The 21,451-nt window shown below is 28.7% G+C and overlaps 2 protein-coding genes across 7 annotated transcripts; one reads left to right on the plus strand and one right to left on the minus strand.

Moving 5' to 3' along the window:
* Nucleotides 1-5,261: 5,261 nt before the first annotated feature.
* LOC105761282 (probable disease resistance protein At4g27220) lies at nt 5,262-9,015 on the minus strand. Its single transcript, XM_012579056.2, has 2 exons — nt 8,819-9,015; nt 5,262-8,378 (listed from the first exon to the last, which is right to left on the minus strand). The coding sequence occupies exon 2, from the start codon at nt 8,358-8,360 to the stop codon at nt 5,505-5,507; it is 2,856 nt and encodes a 951-aa protein (XP_012434510.2). The 5' UTR covers nt 8,361-8,378; nt 8,819-9,015; the 3' UTR covers nt 5,262-5,504.
* A 2,068-nt stretch (nt 9,016-11,083) lies between these two features.
* LOC105761285 (equilibrative nucleotide transporter 3) lies at nt 11,084-18,422 on the plus strand. 6 transcript variants are annotated; one of them, XM_012579058.2, is made up of 10 exons: nt 11,084-11,204; nt 13,626-13,696; nt 14,591-14,695; nt 16,506-16,661; nt 16,752-16,895; nt 16,961-17,066; nt 17,160-17,332; nt 17,423-17,571; nt 17,679-17,937; nt 18,027-18,422. In XM_012579058.2, the coding sequence occupies exons 2-10, from the start codon at nt 13,655-13,657 to the stop codon at nt 18,138-18,140; spliced, it is 1,248 nt and encodes a 415-aa protein (XP_012434512.1). In that variant the 5' UTR covers nt 11,084-11,204; nt 13,626-13,654; the 3' UTR covers nt 18,141-18,422. The 6 variants fall into 6 exon arrangements, with proteins under 6 accessions (XP_012434512.1, XP_052479334.1, XP_052479335.1 ...); XM_052623373.1 differs by lacking the exon at nt 11,084-11,204 and adding an exon at nt 13,245-13,325; XM_052623374.1 differs by lacking the exon at nt 14,591-14,695.
* Nucleotides 18,423-21,451: the final 3,029 nt, after the last annotated feature.

Raw genomic sequence — 21,451 nt, forward strand, 5'->3', positions numbered from 1 at the left:
AATGAATGTCGATTTTTAAAGAAGAAATCATCTTCTAAGGCTGATAATAACAAAAAGTTCGTTGCAATGATATCTGAAATTAATATGGCACAAGATGATAATACATGGTGGATTGATACCGAGCAACCAAACATGTGCAAGAAGACAAAAGCATGTTCACAAAGTTCACACAATGTGAAAATGACAATGTCTTGTACATGGGAAATTCTTCCACCGCAGCAATTAAAGGCAAAGGGTCTGTTGAACTACAATTCACTTCTGGAAAGGTTTTAACCTTAAATGATGTATATTATGTACCAGAAGTTAGGAAAAATTTACTGTCTAGAAGTCTGTTGAATAAGTTTGGTTTCAAACTTGTTTTTGAGGCAGATAAGTTTATTTTGTCTAAGGGAGGAATTTTTGTGGGAAAAGGGTATATGTATGAAAGCATGTTCAAACTTAATATTATTAATAAGAATAAAAATACTATTTCTGCTTATATGGTTGAATCTTTTTGTTTGTGGCATTATAGATTAGGTCATTTGAATTATAGAAAATTGAATGACATGTATAAATTAGATCTAATTCTGCTTTTAATAATAATATTGAAAAATGCAATACATGTATGTTGACTAAAATTACAAGAAACCCTTTCCCTAAGGTTAAAAGGAAAACAAAATTGCTTGATTTGATACATAGTGATTTATGTGACATGCATAATACTCCTACATTAGGTGGAAAGAAATATTTTGTTACTTTTATTGATGATTATTCTAGATATTGTTATGTATATTTATTGTATTCAAAAGATGAAGCGCTTGATAAATTTAAAGTTTATAAATCTGAAGTTGAACTTCAGTGTGAATCATTTATCAAGTGCTTAAGATCGGATAGAGGTGGAGAATACTATAATCCAAGTTATTTTGAACTCACTGGAATTGTCCATCAAGTTTCAGCCCCTTATACACCACAACAAAATGGTGTAGCTGAAAGAAAAAATAGAGTCTTAACTGAAATGGTAAGTTCAATGTTATCATATTCAGGTCTTGGACAAGGTTTTTGGGGAGAAGCTGTTCTAACAGCTTGTCATATATTGAATAGAGTTCCTAATAAGGAAACTAAAATAACTCCCTATGAACAATGGAAGAAAAGGAAACCAAACCTTAATTATTTGAAGGTTTGGGGTTGTAGAGCTATTGTAAAAGTTCCAACACCTAAACGTAAAAAGTTAGGTGAAAGAGGAATTGAATGCATATTTATAGGTTATGCACATAATAGCAAGGCATATAGGTTCATGGTAATTGAACCAAATGATTCAATTTCAATTAATACTGTTATTGAATCAAGAGATGCTATTTTGATGAAAATAGATTTAATTCTATATCAAGACAATTACAACCACAACAATTGATTCATTCTTCAAATGAGAATGAGATTCCATTGAAACACATTGATAATAATGATGAATCTTGTCAAGAATTAAGAAGAAGTAAGAGAATTAAAAGGTCAAAGATTTTGGACCAGATTTTATTATGTTTCTTGTAGAAGGAAAAGGTGAAAGTATATGCAATAAGGTACCTTATTGTTATAATCTTGAATCGATCTTATTACATTTGAAGAGGCGGTGAAATCTCAAGACTCGCTTTTGGAAAGAAGTAATAAATGATGAGATGGATTCAATAATGGGAAATCAAACTTGGATCTTAGTTGATCTTCCACGGTTTCCAAACCAATAGGTTGTAAATGGATCTTCAAAAGAAAATGAAGGTCGATGGAACCATTGATAAATTTAAAGCAAGGTTGGTAGCAAAAGGTTTTACACAGAGACAAGGTATTGATTACTTTGATACCTATGCTCCAGTAGCAAGAATTGCTACAATTAGACTTTTAATATCACTTACCTCTATATATAATTTGGTTGTTCACCAAATGGATGTTAAAACTGCATTTTTAAATGGTGCATTGGAAGAGGAAGTGTACATGGAGCAACCGGAAGGATTTGTTGTTCCAGGACAAGAGCATAAGGTATGTAAGCTTGTTAAATCTTTATATGGGCTTAAACAAGCTCCAAAACAATGACACCAAAAGTTTGACAAGGTTGTTTTAGCTAATGGCTATAAAATAAATGAATCCGATAAGTGCATATATAGCAAATTTGAAAATGGAAAAGGTGTCATAATTTGCTTATATGTAGATGACATGCTCATTTTTGGCACGGATTTGGAACAAATAGAAAACACAAAGAAATTCTTGTCAAACAACTTTGCTATGAAGGATATGGGTGTAGCAGATGTTATTCTTGGGATTAAAATAACCCGAGATGAAAGCACTATAGCTTTATCACAATCACATTACATTGAAAATGTGCTTAAAAAGTTTGATCTTTTCAACTATATACCATCATCTACACCCATGGATCCTCAATTAAAATTAGTATCTAATGCTGGTAGGAAAATTGATCAATTGAAATATGCAAGTCTAATTGGTTGTCTTATGTACATAATGACTTGTACAAGACCAGATATTGCATATGCTGTTGGAAAATTGAGTAGGTACACAAGTAATCCAAGTAGTTTACGTTGGCAAGCTTTGAATAGAGTACTTAGGTACTTAAAGAAAACTATTAACTATGGATTGTGTTATAATGGATATCCTCCAGTTTTAGAAGGGTATTCGGATGCTAGTTGGATTACAAGTTTGGAAGATCATGCATCTACTAGTGGGTGGATCTTCATTCTTGGTGGAGGAGTCATTTCTTGGGGTTCCAAGAAACAAACATGTATTCTGATTCCACCATGGCGTGAGAATTTATTGCATTAGCCGCTGCATCTAAAGAAGCAGAATGGTTAAGAAATTTTCTTTATGATGTACCTTTATGGCCTAAGCCAATTTCACCTATTTCTATCCGTTGTGATAGTGAGGCTACTCTAGCAAAGACATATAGCCAAGTATATAATGGAAAGTCTAGACACATTGGATTAAGACATAGTTATGTTCGACAATTAATCTCTGATGGAGTGATCACTATTAATTATGTGAGGTCAAGTGAAAATTTGGCGAGATCCTTTGACAAAAAGTCTTGCTAGAGATGCGAAAAAAGACCTCAAAAGGATGGGACTCAAGCCTATTAATTAGAGTCACCCATGATGGAAACTCGACTCAACGCTTGGTATAACGTCAAGTCTTGAGTTCAATGAGACAAAGTACATCATTAGTATGTGACTGTTAGCACTATAAATAATCCATCCTAAGATTAAAGTGCTAGGTACCCGTAATGATAAAGGAAGGATGAGTAATGTACTCTTAATAGACCCATAACATAAATATGTTAGAGTGTTATAATTACGGGAACACTTTTGATGGGATCTACCTATGTGAGTGGAAGTGTGGCCGCTTCTAGGAGCTCAAGGGCTTGGCTCGACAAAGACTCATGAAAAGAGGACATAGACACATGGCCATAATAGTGTCCCTAGATACTATGCATTGACTGATGTTGAAATCATTGTGTGAGATGTGTTCAGTTAATCAAATGGAATAGTTGGTTCAAAGCTTAGTCTACCATGCAATTTCGATTAACTTTAACATGTTTTCACTAAGTGAAGGTTCAATCGTAAGACACCTTTATTTATGCAAATTGGTTTCCAAGAATATCAAAATCTAAATATTTTGAAAATGGGGGGAGATTGTTGGAACATTTTCAAATATTTATAGTATCCCAATAACTATAAATGAATGGGTGTAATTAATCAAAAGATAAAACTTTTGGTCATTGGTCAAAAGTTATATCATTTGATTTAAAAAAAATTATAATTATTCAAAAAATATTATTTGAATAGTTACAAATTAAATGAATAATTATTATTATATATTTATTCATAAAGACACCTATTGAAAGATGTCTCTATGAAGAGACAAGAAAATTCCTATAAATAGGAATGGGTTTTCATTTGGAAATATATCAACAAATTCTAATATTATTTCTTCTCTTCCTTCATTTTCTAATATTATTAGATTATTCTATAAAGTATTACTGCAGAAATCCTTTGTAGAAATTGAGTTTTGTTATACATTACTCGGTGCATAGTGGACTATTCTCACAATCGCAAAACACAAATAGTCATTGGCTTCATTGTATCCTCGAGGTTAATTTGCTTGGAACTCGTTTGCACACTGAAGATAAGTGGGGGCGAATATAACCTTAAAGATAGTGGCTTGATACACGCCTTGGAGCCTTGTCCTATTTCTTCTTTTCTTTTCAAGTTCTGATCGTGTGTTCGAGATTTTCCTTACCGGAGGTCTGTACTAACAAGTATAAGGCTATGTCAGGCCTTCAAAATAGAGTTTCAGATGTAATTTTCACAAGGATAATGGCTTGTGACTCTCCAAAGTAGGCTTGGGACAGACTCAAGGAAGAGTTTCAAGGGTCAGACAAAACCAAGCAGCAGCAGTTGATCAACTTAAAGAGGGACTTCGAGAATTTGAAGATGAAGGAGTCTTAATCCTTTAAGCAGTATTCTGACAGGATTATAGCTATAGTTAACAATATTAGGCTTCTCGGGGATGATCTCAATAAGAGGACCAACATTCCGGTAACGTCCCCTTCATCGGAGCCCAAACCCGATCCCTCAAGATATGTATATGGCAAAAGAAAAAAAGAAACTAGAATGGTTATTGTTGTTTTTTTTTTTAACCTTTTTTTTAAGAACAAAATATGAAAAGCCTCCTTTTTTTTTCTTTTATTTCATTTCATCTATATATATTGTTTTTTAATCTTGTTTTTTTTTATAAAAAATGATAATAATAATATTTAATAATAATAGTAGCAGTGATGATAATAATAATTTGGGCCCTTGACAGGCCCAAAAAGAAAAGAAGAAAAAAAGAAAAAAAAAGAAAAATAAAGGTTTCAAATTGACTAAAATCGGGTGGACATGATTCAAGAGAAAACAAAAATTTAAATGAGCCTCCAATTGGACTCAGACAAAAAGGGTGTCTACATAATTAAATGGTAGTTTAGGTATAAACTTGGAAAAAAGGGTGTAATTTAGGTAATAATTTGTGGATTAAACTAAAAAAAAAAAGAGTTAAAAAGGATTTGATAGCAATGTTATCAGTTTAGTAAAAGAGGAGTAACTATCACTTGTAATAAAAGTAATTTAACTATACTCAACCAAAGAGAAGCAAATAGGGTGAAATGTTGATGGGAAAAATCAGTTATTATCTTCAAATTTCACATCTGTTAAAGCAACATTCAGGATTTGGAGAAAGAGAGGCTCAATTCCTTATAGTTAGCCAACTGAAATATATGACCGTTTCTCCATAAAGAAGAAAAACCATAAAGCAAAGATACTTCCCTAGACCGATTTCTTCCTTCCATTATATGTATGCATGCAGCAAAATAGATAAACCACAAGCAATATTTGTATTAATTAACATTAACACACATAAAAAAAATAAAACTACATAATTTCGCAGCCTGCTGTATCTAACTGGCTTGCACTCCAATGCGTAGCGATAGCGGAACTTCAGCCAACAGCTGGCCTCCACTCCAAATTGTAGCGATTGCAGAACTTGAGCAAAGGTTGAACAACATTCTTAACATTGAGAATAGGGTGCTCCCACTCCACTGATTCCCACCAATCTGTTGTCCGCACGCGGATTTCCTGGAGAGTATTAGAAGGAGATAGTTTTCCCTCATCATCAACCTCAAGCTGTGGAAGATAGAGAGGAATCCGCTTTACCTTGGGACAATTACTTATTTCGATGACTTGGAGAGAATTGCAAACCATCACTGCATTTTCACTACAAATGCCCTTCAATTTTGGTAGATTGGACAAAATTAAAGTCGTCAGTCTGGGAAAATTGTACTTGATGGAATCATTATTTGTACCCATTCCTTCTCCTTCGGGTTCTGTTATTATTTCTTCCAACTGCAAACAATAGTTAACCTCGATCTTTTCCAGGTTGTGTAGAGCCCGATCAGCTTCAAACAATTTTTGTATTTTATGAGAACTACATAGAGTAATCTCTTTGAGGGAGGAAAATGTGCTTAATGATGATTCTCCAACTCCAACTAGGACTATCAAATCTGGTAAATTTCGCAGTGTAAGAGACGCAAGTTTTTTAAGCTGATCACACTTGGATGAAAATATGGACTCCAAATCAAAACAATCCTCCACTGTACATCCCTTCAAATGAATTGCATCCCTCAATGTAATATCATTTAAACTCCTTGCACCATAGCAATGCTTCAGATGTAATTGTTGAATATCATAGGGAAGTATGACTGCATCTCCAATAATAATTTCAATCCTCTCAAATAGAACCAGTTTACTAGAAGCCGAAGGAATATCTTTACTTCGGTACAGGGGACACACCAAGATAGAGTATTTATGAAGCCTTTTTCTCTGGCCCACATACATGTTCCAGTCACCCATGTTACAGAACCAGACTTCAAAAACTTCTAACTTGTTAAATTCCCTCATTTGTTCTGGATTTCTTAATATTGGATGCATTGCCAAAAGATCAAGATATCTAAGATTTACCAACATTTCCAAACCTTGAGGGATTTCCTTGATTCCACTTCCTCGAAGGCGCAATTTCTTTAAAGCTTGAAGCTTCAATACAGAAGGCAAACTCTCTAAATAGTAACAGCCAATAAGCAACAATGCCGTGAGTTTCTCCAAAGCAGAAATAGAGCTAGGCAAACTCTCAAAAGGATTATGAGAAAGATCAAGAATCTTAAGGTTAGGAAAGTGCTCAAAGAAAGACTCTGGAATTTCTCTCAAATAATTACGTGAGAGCAACAATGTTGTGAGTTTTGGGAATTTTGGACACTTCATATGTTGAGGAATTGCTGAGATGGAATTGTACATCAAAGAAACCTTCTCCAAATCTTCACCCCATTCTTCCTCATTTGGTAGCTCTTTCAACTGCTTACCCGCCTTTACCATAAATCTTTTTCTTTTGATATGCAACGCCATATCTCTGAAAACATCATGCATCTTTACATATGCACTATTCTCAACCCTTTCAAGCAAACTGTTTTGTTCAAACTTCTCTAAAATGGAGTGACCGTTATCTTCCATTGCTTCTCGACTTCCCATTTCGTCTAGAAGTCCTTCTTCCATCCAATATTGGATTATCTCTTCTTTTTCGATTTGATGATCCTCAGGATATAATGCACAATAAGAGAAGCAATCTTGGTCTCCTGTGTTTAGACGATCATAGCTGAATTTTAAGGAGCCAAACACCTTGTCTTCCATATCCCGAATGTTTCTAACGTAACCTCTCAATTCATTTACAGCATTTTTCCACACACGAGGATTGGATATGCCCTTCATACAAGCAGCTAGTGTGACAAGTGCAAGAGGAAGTCCGTCACATTCCCCCACAACAAGTCTCATAGATGATTTTAAAGTTGGATTTTCCGATATGTCTTGTCCAACTTTGCTCAAGAATAAGTCTATCGCCTCATGCATAGAAAGACAAGTCACTTGAACTTTCGTACATCCCATTGACCGAATAACCTCTTCTGAACGTGTTGTCAACACTACTTTGCATCCATTGTCTTTTGTTGGCTCAACGATTCCAATGTCCTCAAGAGGAAAACTGCTCCACACATCATCCAGTATCAGCGCATATCTCCCTTGTTTCCTTAACATTTCCCTTAACATTTTTGATAATTTTCCTGCCCTGACAATTGTGTTCTCGTGATCCGGTAATTCCTTTTGTAGTTGGCTTACAATGTCCTTCTGTATGCTTCTAATGTCGATGTTCCGGGATACTGTTATCCATATCAATTTTTTAAACTTAGCTTCTGGGATTAACCTATTGTACACGTCCTTCATTATGGTCGTTTTGCCTATCCCTCCCATCCCGCATACTCCGATCATTCCAACATCATCTCCCATCAGATACCCATATATTTCATCTCTAACACTGACCTGATGACCTACTAAATTCTGTGTAGGTAGTTTAACCGCTACAATAGAATGATCATTAACAACCAATCTACCAGAGAAATGGCCTTCAGCATGTACTTCTTTCAATGCTTGAGTCGTTTCATCAACAAGCTTTCCCAAGGAAGAACGGAAGAGACATTTACCTTTACTGACTTTGACTTCAACATGCTGAGCATGAGCAAGCTTTTCCTCTACCTTCTTGAGCCATCTTTCAACTTCTTGCTTTGGCATTTTCCCATAGCCACATTCGTCGTCCAATTGCCGTTGAATATCTTCATTCTTGGCAAGCAAATCATCTTGTGCTTGCTTGAAATCAGCAACGTATTTAGTGAATTTCCTTTGATATTTTAGATATTTTCTAGCTGGACGGCCAATGAACTTAATAACCTCAAGGATTTGCCCCACGAGTTCAGCCATTAAAAAGCTCTTCTTTCCCTGATTAAATTCAAGAATCAGAAAATCAAACTACAATTATAATGATTCAAATACAGCTAGTCGAACTATTTTAAGTGGCTGAATCCTTTCTTCAGAACTTGTAAATCCTCCAAATAAATTCACAAAAAAGGACAAGACACACCACAAATCTGGTCGCTGACACTAGATCTAAGTCATCAGCTGCTAAATCTTTCTTTACACACAGAATAGTGCAACACTTACTGACATATATATAAGATCCACATAAAATGACGAAATTAAATAATATGATATAGACATATAGCATACTTAAGATCAAATAAGATTTGGGTGCATATATGTATGTCAATATAACTTGTTTTTCACATTTTGTTGTGAGTTTAGATGTAAGAGAAGAACATAGCTAGCACAAGTAGTAGAGTATAAGATGTATGCTGTAGCGGCAGTCTCTTGAAGCTTACCTGAATCTGGCGGCTTGGATTAAAGCTGTAAATGCTAATGCTTAGCTCTGTCAGCCACTTCAACAGATCCAATTGAAACCTTTTTGCTTAACAATATGCAGTACTGTTCTTCGTCAACCTTTTTCTTTTTTGAGACGATTCTCAGCAGTCCAATAGTTGTAGAAGTGGTTTCTAAAATGCTTTTGTTTAAAGTTTTATTAAAGGTTAACACATGAATTGGTATTTAAATTATTTTTTTCATATTAATATTTAAAATTTTTTGATTAAAAGTATTACTTAAATTATTTTTTCTCAAATTACTACCTCTATTAGTAAAACTGTTAAGTCTATTATTAAAAATTCTTAATTCAGAAATTGAGACTTAAACTATTTTTGTACTGAAGCATTTTCTATTATAAGTGATACTTAAACTATATTTTTTCCAAATAGATATCACTATTAATTTAATCGCTAATTAAGTTGTTAAGTTTATTTAAAAATAAATAGTCAATTAAAATATCCATGTAAAAAATCTTATTTTCTTTATATATATAATGATTAGAAAAAATATAAAAATTAATAAAATAAAGAAACTCAATTCAATAAATTTTTAAATTTGGTTGAAATGTCCCCTTCGTATTTAAACTTTGAAAAGGTTATGGTGGTATGAATTATTGTATGATGAAGGGCCGTACATAAAATTAAACTGGTGTAGGGCAGATGGAACCCACCTCTCCTTTTATGGGGTTTATTTTTCTTATATAATAAGGGAAAGGGAAAGAATTCATAAACATAAGGCTTGTATCCTGTACCTCTTCCGGTTGAGGAGGGAACGATGGGTTTATTTAGTTTTTGGTTAAGTCTAAATGTTGGTAAAATATTTTTGTTTTAAACTTTTGAGTTAAGTGAGTATTAAAAATTAAGTGTTAATTTAAGTTATGAAATTTATTTGATAAATTATTTAAAATTAAATAATTATTTGATGAATGATAATATAATTTAAAATGAAATAAAATAGAATAAACAATTAAGTTTATCGTAATAGGTTAGTATTACTTATTTTTTTATAAAAATATTGTAGATGAACGAATCGCCTAAGGCCGCACAAATCGTGAGACGAAATATTTAATCCGTGACACTTTAATGTTATTTTATTAAATAAATTATTTTTTAATTTATTAAGTTTCATCAAATTAAGTTATTAATTACTATATTTAATTAAAATTAATTTTTAAATTAATAATAATTTAATTAATTACTTATTTAGCCTTAACTCATTTAGTGCGGTTACTATTACAACAATGAGAAATGTGTGAGTTTCAGACATTTATTCATGTTTTCCTCCTATTTAAGGGCTACAAAGAGAGAACCTTATTTTCTTTTATAAATATCGCATTGGAAAAATTAACAAAATAATTTTAACGGTGTTAGCAATTGACTTGAACTTTTAAATTGAAAATGTAGAGACTAAATTCTAAAAATAAAAGAGTAAATTTTAATATATATGATATATATAGAAGTTTAGAAATAAAGTTTTAAACAATTTTTACTTTTAAAAATAAAGTTTTAAATATTTTATTTATTTAATATTTTAATTTTAGAAATAAATTTATAAATATTTTTAGAAATAATGTATATAATACACTTTAATATTAGAACTTTTTCTTCTAATTTTTATTTTAATAATTTTAGAAGTAAATTTTTAACTTATATGTCTAATGCTTTTTAATTTTAGAAATAAAAATTAATAATTTATTTAGTATAAAATACATTTTAAAATAATGTAACAGTATAATTTTGACTAATGAAAAATAAAAAATAATTCACTATTTTTTTTTGTAATATAGATAGTGTTGTAGGTAGAAGGAAATACTTAAAATTATTACATAAGTTAAATTACATAATATTTTTAAAATTTGAAAAAAAATTTTGAAGGAAAAATTATTTGACTGTTATTAAATTTATTTTTAAAACCATGTAATGTAATATAGTAAATAAGATATATGAACTTACGTTTTAAATATAGAGAAAAGTAATTATTTAAGAACTATAATTATGAAATAAATATTAATATAAATAATTTTAATCATTATGATAAATGCTAAATTTAAATTTATTATTAAGATAAATATTATTTAAATATTAAGATAAGTATTATTTAACTTTATTAATTAAATATGACTTATTATGATATGTTTGAATTTTGAACTTTAAAGTTTAAACTATATTTTAAGGATAAATAAAATATATTATTTAAATTCAATTTCCTAAAATTTTATTTTGATTAAAACTCATTCAATGCCTGTTACACTTTGAAAGAGAGAAAGTTTCTTCTCTTCTATCGATTTCTGCTGCTGTCGTTATCATCGCTGTTTCTGCCACCGTCGTCGTCGCTGTGTGCAGATTGGTATCTGCCAAACTTTTTCTCTCTGTATTTGTTAGCTTGCTTGCTTTCAAACTACTAAATTCACAATTAAAAATTCACTGCCTGCTATTCTGCTTAAAAAAAAGACTTGACCAGTATTTTAATTAGTATTTGTTAGATTGATATTTAAAATTAGAATGCGGAACATTAATTATTAAACTCGATTCAGTTTTGGAAAATCAAATATATATATATCTTTCCATTCTTGCTTATGACCTGCCTTGGTTGAATAACACCCAGTTTTTATTATCACTACGAAGTTAAGGTCTTTGTTTCTTGAAACTCAATTCAATAAATTTTTAAATTTGGTTGAAATGTCCCTTCGTATTTAAACTTTGAAAAGGTTATGGTGGTATGAATTATTGTATGATGAAGGGCCGTACATAAAATTAAACTGGTGTAGGGCAGATGGAACCCACCTCTCCTTTTATGGGGTTTATTTTTCTTATATAATAAGGGAAAGGGAAAGAATTCATAAACATAAGGCTTGTATCCTGTACCTCTTCCGGTTGAGGAGGGAACGATGGGTTTATTTAGTTTTTGGTTAAGTCTAAATGTTGGTAAAATATTTTTGTTTTAAACTTTTGAGTTAAGTGAGTATTAAAAAATTAAGTGTTAATTTAAGTTATGAAATTTATTTGATAAATTATTTAAAATTAAATAATTATTTGATGAATGATAATATAATTTAAAATGAAATAAAATAGAATAAACAATTAAGTTTATCGTAATAGGTTAGTATTACTTATTTTTTTATAAAAATATTGTAGATGAACGAATCGCCTAAGGCCGCACAAATCGTGAGACGAAATATTTAATCCCGTGACACTTTAATGTTATTTTATTAAATAAATTATTTTTTTAATTTATTAAGTTTCATCAAATTAAGTTATTAATTACTATATTTAATTAAAAATTAATTTTTTAAATTAATAATAATTTAATTAATTACTTATTTAGCCTTAACTCATTTAGTGCGGTTACTATTACAACAATGAGAAATGTGTGAGTTTCAGCACATTTATTCATGTTTTTCCTCCTATTTAAGGGCTACAAAGAGAGAACCTTATTTTTCTTTTATAAATATCGCATTGGAAAAATTAACAAAATAATTTTAACGGTGTTAGCAATTCGACTTGAACTTTTTAAATTGAAAATGTAGAGACTAAATTCCTAAAAATAAAAGAGTAAATTTTAATATATATGATATATATAGAAGTTTAGAAATAAAGTTTTAAACAATTTTACTTTTAAAAATAAAGTTTTAAATATTTTATTTATTTAATATTTTAATTTTAGAAATAAATTTATAAATATTTTAGAAATAATGTATATAATACACTTTAATATTAGAACTTTTTCTTCTAATTTTTATTTTAATAATTTTAGAAGTAAATTTTTAACTTATATGTCTAATGCTTTTAATTTTAGAAATAAAAATTAATAATTTATTTAGTATAAAATACATTTTAAAATAATGTAACAGTATAATTTTGACTAATGAAAAATAAAAAATAATTCACTATTTTTTTTGTAATATAGATAGTGTTGTAGGTAGAAGGAAATACTTAAAATTATTACATAAGTTAAATTACATAATATTTTTAAAATTTGAAAAAAAATTTTTGAAGGAAAAATTATTTGACTGTTATTAAATTTATTTTAAAAACCATGTAATGTAATATAGTAAATAAGATATATGAACTTACGTTTTAAATATAGAGAAAAGTAATTATTTAAGAACTATAATTATGAAATAAATATTAATATAAATAATTTTTAATCATTATGATAAATGCTAAATTTAAATTTATTATTAAGATAAATATTATTTAAATATTAAGATAAGTATTATTTAACTTTATTAATTAAATATGACTTATTATGATATGTTTGAATTTTGAACTTTAAAGTTTAAACTATATTTTTAAGGATAAATAAAATATATTATTTAAATTCAATTTCCTAAAATTTTATTTTGATTAAAACTCATTCAATGCCTGTTACACTTTGAAAGAGAAAGTTTCTTCTCTTCTATCGATTTCTGCTGCTGTCGTTATCATCGCTGTTTCTGCCACCGTCGTCGTCGCTGTGTGCAGATTGGTATCTGCCAAACTTTTTCTCTCTGTATTTGTTAGCTTGCTTGCTTTCAAACTACTAAATTCACAATTAAAATTCACTGCCTGCTATTCTGCTTAAAAAAAAGACTTGACCAGTATTTTAATTAGTATTTGTTAGATTGATATTTAAAATTAGAATGCGGAACATTAATTATTAAACTCGATTCAGTTTTGGAAAATCAAATATATATATATCTTTCCATTCTTGCTTATGACCTGCCTTGGTTGAATAACACCCAGTTTTTATTATCACTACGAAGTTAAGGTCTTTGTTTCTTGACAGAAAACTTGAAGAATACCCAGAAAGAAAACATGACTATCGTCGATGGAGGAGAATCACCTTCAAGGCTTGAGGTTTGTGCCTTCTCTTGTCTTGTTCATTGGAATTATCAATAGAGGTTAGAGTTATTCTTTTAAAAATTTAAGGGTAAACTATACCCATGGTCACTTTTGTTTACCTTAGGTTACGTTTTAGTCACTTATGTTTGAAATGTTACGTTTTAGTCATTTACGTTATCATGTTGTAACATTTTAGTCACTGAGCCATTAATCGTCGTTAATGGTGTTACGGTAAGCTGACGTTGCACGTTAAATCATCATTTCAAACAAAATTTTAGGTTAAATTATACAATTGATCCCCATATTTTTTTCGTTTTAAGTAATTTAATTTTTTTCTTTTATGTTCTTTAAATTCTCTTTTGTTTCTCTCTCTGTTTTCATACCTTTCCCATTTCTTTTAACATATTAGGAAGTCGAATTGGCAATGAAAAAAGAAGTAGCAAGTCGACTGTCATCATTTGCCTATAACCAAAACCCATAAACCCATATCATGCTTCTTTTTTCACTACGAATTTGACTTCTTGGTATGTTAAAAGAAATAAAGAAGGTAGAAAAACAGAGGGAGAAGCAGAAGAGAATAGAAAAAAAAGAAAAAAAAGAAAGAAATTTAAAAGAACATAAAAGAATTAAATTGCTCAAAATGAAAAATTATGGGGACTAATTGTATAATTTAACCTAAATTTTTTGTTTGAAATGATGATTTAACGTGTCACGTCAGCTTACCATTACACCATTAACGACAAATAACGGCTCAGTGACTAAAATGTTACAACATGATAACGTAAGTGACTAAAATGTAACATTTCAAACATAAGTGACTGAAATGTAACCTAAGGTAAACAAAAGTGACCATGGGTGTAGTTTACCCAAAATTTAATTACATGTATTTAATGTGAAAAAAAAAACCAGGGAAAAATTAGTGCCATGATTGTTTGTTGGATTCTGGGATTTGGATCTCTTATCGCTTGGAATAGTATGCTCACAATTGGAGATTATTATTATAATCTGTTCCCTGTCAGTAAGCTCTTCTTACTTTGTGTTTAATGTTCATACTTAAATTCTATAGCAATTAATTTGCTCTTCACCAAAGTTAATTTAAATATTTTAAAATATAAAAGAATAATACATTTCAGCAGACTTAAACCCACACTATCTTGTCTTGATAACAATATTAATACTAATTTGAACTAAGACTTAACCGATTAATTGAATTTTTTATATATACCAAATTTGGCTTTAGTGTGTGTTTTATTGTTAAAGCTTAATTTCTAAATAATGATATTTATTATTCTTTTTTAAAAATAATATTATTTGCCTAAGTAAGCATATGAAAATTCAACTCTAACCTTTTTTTTATATATATTATTTACCCATGCAGTTTGACATTTTTTATATATGTTTTTGTATGGTTATTATTTTAATGATTATGTTTTATTAATATAGATCTTGCATGTTTAATTTGATGTAAAATAAAATTTTCTAAAATTCCTACAAATTATTGACAAATAGACTTGGATTGGATCATGTCTCAGTCCAACTTTAATGTTTGAGTAAAAATATAGACCCGAAAAATAGATTTGAGCAAAAAAATAAGGCTCGTTTTTTAAATGGACCAAGCCTTAGATAATTTTTTTAGCTAGATCTCGGCCCGGCTTGACTCGAATTTACAAAAAAAAATTGTTGCTTTTTGCTATTGTTTTCACTGTTTTTGTTGTTTTGTCACTACTTTGGTGTTGTTTTACTATTATATTGTTATTTTTTGGTTATTATATAACTCTTTATTGTTAAATTTAATACTATTTTAGAGGTATTTTCTTGTTAAGTTGCACATATTTTAGTATTATTTAAGTATAAAAAATTGTACTTATTTTAGTGTTATTTAAGTATAAATAATTTTTTAAATTTATTTTCAATTTGTTAGAAAACATTTATTTTAATATTTTTAGTGTATTTGATGTGTTATATTTTTTAAATTTATTTTTATATAAAAAAATTAATATGCGCGGATCGGGCTAGACTCAAGTTTTATCATTTTATCCAGGCAAGTTTTATCATTTTATTTACCGAAATGTTAGCTTAAAGGCTAGTTCAATCCCTTTACCTATACCTATATTAGTTAATTGAAATCAGACCAGATCAATTGATTAGATCAAGAATTAACGATATAGGCATAGATAAAGGGATTGAACTAGTCTTTAAGCTAACATTTCGATACTAGTTAAAATTAAAAATCAAGATGAATTTTATAAAAATTTTAATATTTAATTAATATTTAAGAATTTTAATTTTTATTAAACTAGTTAACGAAAAATCAATGATTTATATGAAATTAGTAAAACATTGAAATAAACCAGTCTAATTCATATTTGTCTTTTTATATTTTTTTCGTTGCTCATCTTTTATTTACTTTCTTTATTTACTTTTTTCCGTAACACTTCCCTTAGTTTATATTTGTTTACTCATATTAATCATTTTAATTAACTTTATTATGTTGAAATTTATTTTATACTTTTGTGAATTTATATTGGTATAATAAATATTAGTTATAATTTTTAATGTTAATAGATTACAAATAACTTTAAAAATTAAATATAAAATATTTAAAAAAATTAAAAAATTTTAATATAATGACAATTTCATAACTATAGTTAATTTTACAATAGTGACATTTTAATTGTCACAAAGATACATTCATTATCATGTTAATTAGCTGCATATTCCAAGCATTAAATGCCATTGTTCTGTGAGTAGTTCAATACATATATTATCCAAATCCCATGAAATTGAGCATCTAATTTGATGATGTGTATGTTTGCATTTTAAGGACTACCATCCTTCAAGGGTGCTTACTCTGGTTTATCAACCCTTTGCCTTTGGAACAATGTCAATATTGGCATACAACGAATCAAAGATTAATACTAGACGGAGGAACATCTTTGGGTACTCACTTTTTGTTGCAAGTACTTTCATGCTCTTAGTGGTAAAGTTAAACTGCTCCTTTATTTTACACACTCCATCTACTTCATTCTCCAATTAACCTCTATTTTTTCCCCCATCATTTCTTTGATAGTTGGATTTAGCTACATCAGGGAGAGGAGGACTTGGATCTTTCATTGGTATATGTGCTATTGTTGCATTTTTTGGAGTTGCAGATGCTTGTGTTCAAGGTGGAATTGTTGGTGATTTGTCTTTCATGCTCCCTGACTTTATTCAGGTCGGTTTTCTTTAATACTTGATTAACAGTTGATTTAATGGTTAATTGTTGGCTTTATGATTCAGTCCTTCTTTGCTGGTTTGGCTGCATCTGGTGCCTTGACCTCTGCTTTAAGGCTTATCACAAAAGCAGCTTTTGAAATGTCTAACAATGGTCTTCGTAAAGGGGCAAGTATGTGCCTTTTCTTTGCTATTTGACAAGACCTTCCTTAATTTGGCTTACATCTATTAGTTCATTGAAACAAAAATTCTCTTCTTTTTGCAGTGTTGTTTCTTGCTATTTCTACATTATTTGAGTTCCTATGTGTCCTATTGTATACATATTTCTTCCCTAAATTGCCAATAGTGAAGTACTTCCGCTCTAAGGCAGCTTTAGAAGGATCAAAAACTGTTCAAGCTGATCTTGCGGCAGCTGGTATCCAAACAAAAGACGACCATGTAAATACTTTGACCTTTACCAAATATTTCTCAAAAGCTCTTTTAACCTTGCTTTAAGTTAATACAACTTTTCTTTTGGCATTTTCACAGCATGAACAGAATGAGAGGCTAAGCAACAAACAACTATTCATTCAGAACATAGATTACGCGCTTGACCTATTTCTAATATACGTCTTAACGCTGTCGATTTTCCCTGGATTCTTATACGAAAACACTGGTGAACATAAGTTGGGTACATGGTAAGTTTTCATTCATTCAGTGAAATGACATTTGAAGTTGCTTTACCTTTATACCTAAAGATCTACGTATCCACTTGAAGAATATGGTACGATTGATATGTTTCTAGGTATCCACTTGTGTTGATAGCATCTTACAATGTGTGGGATCTAATATCAAGATATCTTCCCCTTGTGAAATTCTTGAAGATAGAGTCAAGGAAAGGCCTTACGATTGCAATACTTTCTCGATTCTTACTGATCCCTGCTTTTTACTTCACTGCCAAGTATGGTGATCAAGGATGGATGATATTGCTCGTATCATTCCTGGGATTAACAAATGGTCACCTCACAGTCTGTGTAATGACTGCAGCACCTAAAGGTTACAAGGTTAGTGCTGGCATAGTCAGTTGCAATATGAAATTTATCTTAGTATTCTTTGTAATCTCTAATAAAAACTTCTTGTTTTCTTTTGACAGGGGCCTGAACAAAATGCCTTGGGTAATATACTAGTGCTATGTCTATTAATTGGGATATTTGCAGGGGTTTCTTTGGACTGGTTGTGGCTCATTGGTAAAAAGAATGCCTTCTAAACCATTCATCTTTGTTGAAGATTTGCTTCAGCTACTATAACAAAATAATCTAGCAAATTTTAACAAGTTTTGATTTGTTGTTGATTTTTAGAGATATTTTAGAATCTTTTAGTAGCTGCTAAGGGACGGTGAAAATGATAATTCACCTATCCATTCAATGCTAGCTTTGTCTTTAGGGGATTTAAAAGCCATTATTAACCTTATTTATAAACAGCGTAATTAGCATGCATTAATAATCATTTTTCAATGTCATGTAATATAATCGAGTATTTTTTTTTCTTATGTTGGAAGTATAATCGAGAGTATTTGTAGCATATTGTCAAAGGGCATCTAATAAAAATAAGTGTACCTTATAAGCCCTCATCACCTCACAATTATATGAAATATATTGTCCCAGTTTTTCTTTGACTCCATAATATCATAATGTCACATTTTATGATTTTGACACAAATTGATAAAATTTTATATTAGGAATCAAGTTATATTTTATTTATTCTACTCAAAAAGAATAATGAATCCTTTTACGTTAGATCAAAAGTAAATTAATTCTTTCTATTAAAATTTTATTTACTTTTATTGTTAAAATTGACCAGCGTATGTCAAAATAAGATACATGTGGCATGCCATGTATAATTGTCTGTTATTTTGTTAGCCAAGTTAATTTTAACAATAAAATTGGGTGAATTTTTAACAAGAATGATCAATTTACTTTTTAATCTAACGTAAAAAGTTAATTTACTTATTTTTAAGTAATAAGGATAAAATGTAATCTAACTCATAGAAAACTCTCATTGTTCTTTTATTGCAATAAGCATTAATTCTTGCACTTGAAACTCTTTCCAAAATAATCTTTTCAAATGAAAAAAGTAAAAAAAATTTTAATTTCCAAATAGATATTTATTATATTTTATATAAAAAATCTACAATTGAATAGTGTATAATTACATCAATTTTATGAAACTCAAAAGAATTAATGTAGGATAACATCTGTTCCAAAATTGTAATTTAATTCTTTATTTTTTTAAAAAGCACTCGCAACCAAAAAGTTAATAATTATTACAAGTGATAATTACGACAAAATAATAATCTCTTTCTCTAAATAATTAAAGTGTATTAATTGAATTTGCTAAAAGACAAATAAAATTCAACATCATAAGAAGCAGTTCACACATAGATACTACTAAACGTCGACACAATAAATAACTTATTTATTTCATCCTTCAAGATAGAAAATAATATGAAATAAGCTTTTACTAACTTCAATCAACTAAAACTTGAAGCAATCATCAGCTAAGGTTAGAGCAATCAATATTTTTAATCAATTTTATGAAAAAAAATGGAAAAAGGAGCTGAAATCAATTAATTTAATTTAATATATTTAATTTTCCGATGATTACTTTTTTCACTTATAAATGGAAAGTAATTTAATTTAATTTAATTTATTAATACATGAACAGGTTGTTTTAAAAAATAATAAATTCTTTTTAAAAATATTTGAGTTCATTTCTTTTTTTCTAAAAATAAAGTATATTGATAAAAATAATTGTTAAATTTTGATCAATTTTTTAAACAAATAAAAATAAATTTTATACTTAAATTTTAAGTAGTTTTAGTGGTAAGGAATTAGGGATATAGATATGATTTCTTTTATATAAAAGCACATATATAAAATTTATAGATGTCAATTAGAGATGTTCATGGGTCGAGTCAAGTTAGGGTTAAGCATAATATTAACGTATTTTATGTTTGTTTAAATTTGACTCAACCCAAAATCTGAGTTTAAAATTTTGCCTAAACCTACTTATATTTACTAATGACTAATCCAAGCCCATTTTAGGCCCGCCCAAATTATTTTTAAAATTTTTATATTACTTTTTTTAAAATTTAATAATTTTATATATTTTTTATTCATTGAAAATTTTTATATAGTCTTAACATTTTTTTTAATGTTTACATTAGAGTAGTATTATATATTTAGTATATGTTTATTTTTTTTAATGTGTTCTAAATTACATAATATAAAGCATTATAAACTTAAAACGGGTCAAGCCAAGCTTAGGCCTTAAATGTTTAAGCCCAAGCTTGACCCATAATTTAAACAGACCTAATTTTTTGCCCAAACCCTCTCGAATTTCGAGTGAGTAACTCAGCCTATGAACAGGTCTAATGTCAACTAAAAAAAATTTCCCTTAGAAGAAGGATTACGTTTATTAAAATTAGTATATATCCATATTAAAATTTTATTTTATTCATATATACTTTTAAAATTATTTATCTCTAAAAATATATTTTTAACTTTTTTATATTTATAAGTGATAATAATAATAGTTCAAAATTTTAGATACCTTTTAAAGGATAAATTAGTTTAAATTAATTTTATTTAAAATTTAATATATATCTATAATATATTTTATTATCGGAAAAACAAATTTAATAGATAATAAATCATTAAAAATTCTAAAATAATTTAAGCAATTTTATTTTTAATTATGAGATTCATTAATAATATTAATGTAAGAAATATAAACTCATACTTAATACATAATTAGAAATTACTGTAAAACTTCTTGAGATAAAAGCAAGATTTTCTCCATATGGAATTTCATGATGAAATTCAAATTAAAAGTAATATAAATATTTTTCAATTTAAAAAAAAATATCATTGAGTCTAAAATGGGTTTGGGTTAGCTATTTGCAAATATGGACGAGTTTGAGCAAAATTTTAGGCTAATATTTTGAGTTAGGTCGCGCTTTGACAAGTATAAAGTGTGTTAATATTATATTTAAGCCTGACTTGGACCTGATCTAACCCACAAATACTTCTAACCTAAACTAAAATAAAAATAATCCAAATAGTCGAAATCAAAATTGAAAGAAACTAAGATAGAATATCATGACATAATATAAATATGATACATTTAAATACTGTTAATTTATTGAATTTAATTCTTATTAAAAATCTTGGATTAAATGAGTTATTCACATTAATTTGAAGGTTATTTAATATTTAGTAAGTTTAGATATAAAATGTGAATTTGGTAAAAAAGAAAATTAAAGACATTTAAAAATGTTCGAGCTTGAAAGTTTAACTCAGAAGTTATTTGTTTTCAAGTTTACATTTTATTTTATTTTATTTTATTATTATATAATTTATATTAGATAAAAATTAAATATATTTTACAATAATTAAAAGTTTGTTAAATTATTTATATTTATAATTTCATGAGCTAGGCAAAAAACATATGATTTTGAAATCATAGATAAGTCCAATCTAGCGCATAGACATTTTTATATTAAATATATTTTAAATA

Source organism: Gossypium raimondii, chromosome 11 (genome assembly GCF_025698545.1).
Source record: "Gossypium raimondii isolate GPD5lz chromosome 11, ASM2569854v1, whole genome shotgun sequence".
NCBI lineage: Eukaryota > Viridiplantae > Streptophyta > Magnoliopsida > Malvales > Malvaceae > Gossypium > Gossypium raimondii.

Bases quoted from the DNA above. Each gene is read 5' to 3' on its own strand.
- LOC105761282 (XM_012579056.2), bottom strand. From the start codon at position 8,360: ATGGCTGAACTCGTGGGGCAAATCCTTGAGGTTATTAAGTTCATTGGC.
- LOC105761285 (XM_012579058.2), top strand. From the start codon at position 13,655: ATGACTATCGTCGATGGAGGAGAATCACCTTCAAGGCTTGAG. The intron at 14,696-16,505 runs GTCAGTAAGCTC...TTGCATTTTAAG, and splicing joins ATTATTATAATCTGTTCCCT to GACTACCATCCTTCAAGGGT. The intron at 16,662-16,751 runs GTAAAGTTAAAC...TTTCTTTGATAG, and splicing joins GTACTTTCATGCTCTTAGTG to TTGGATTTAGCTACATCAGG.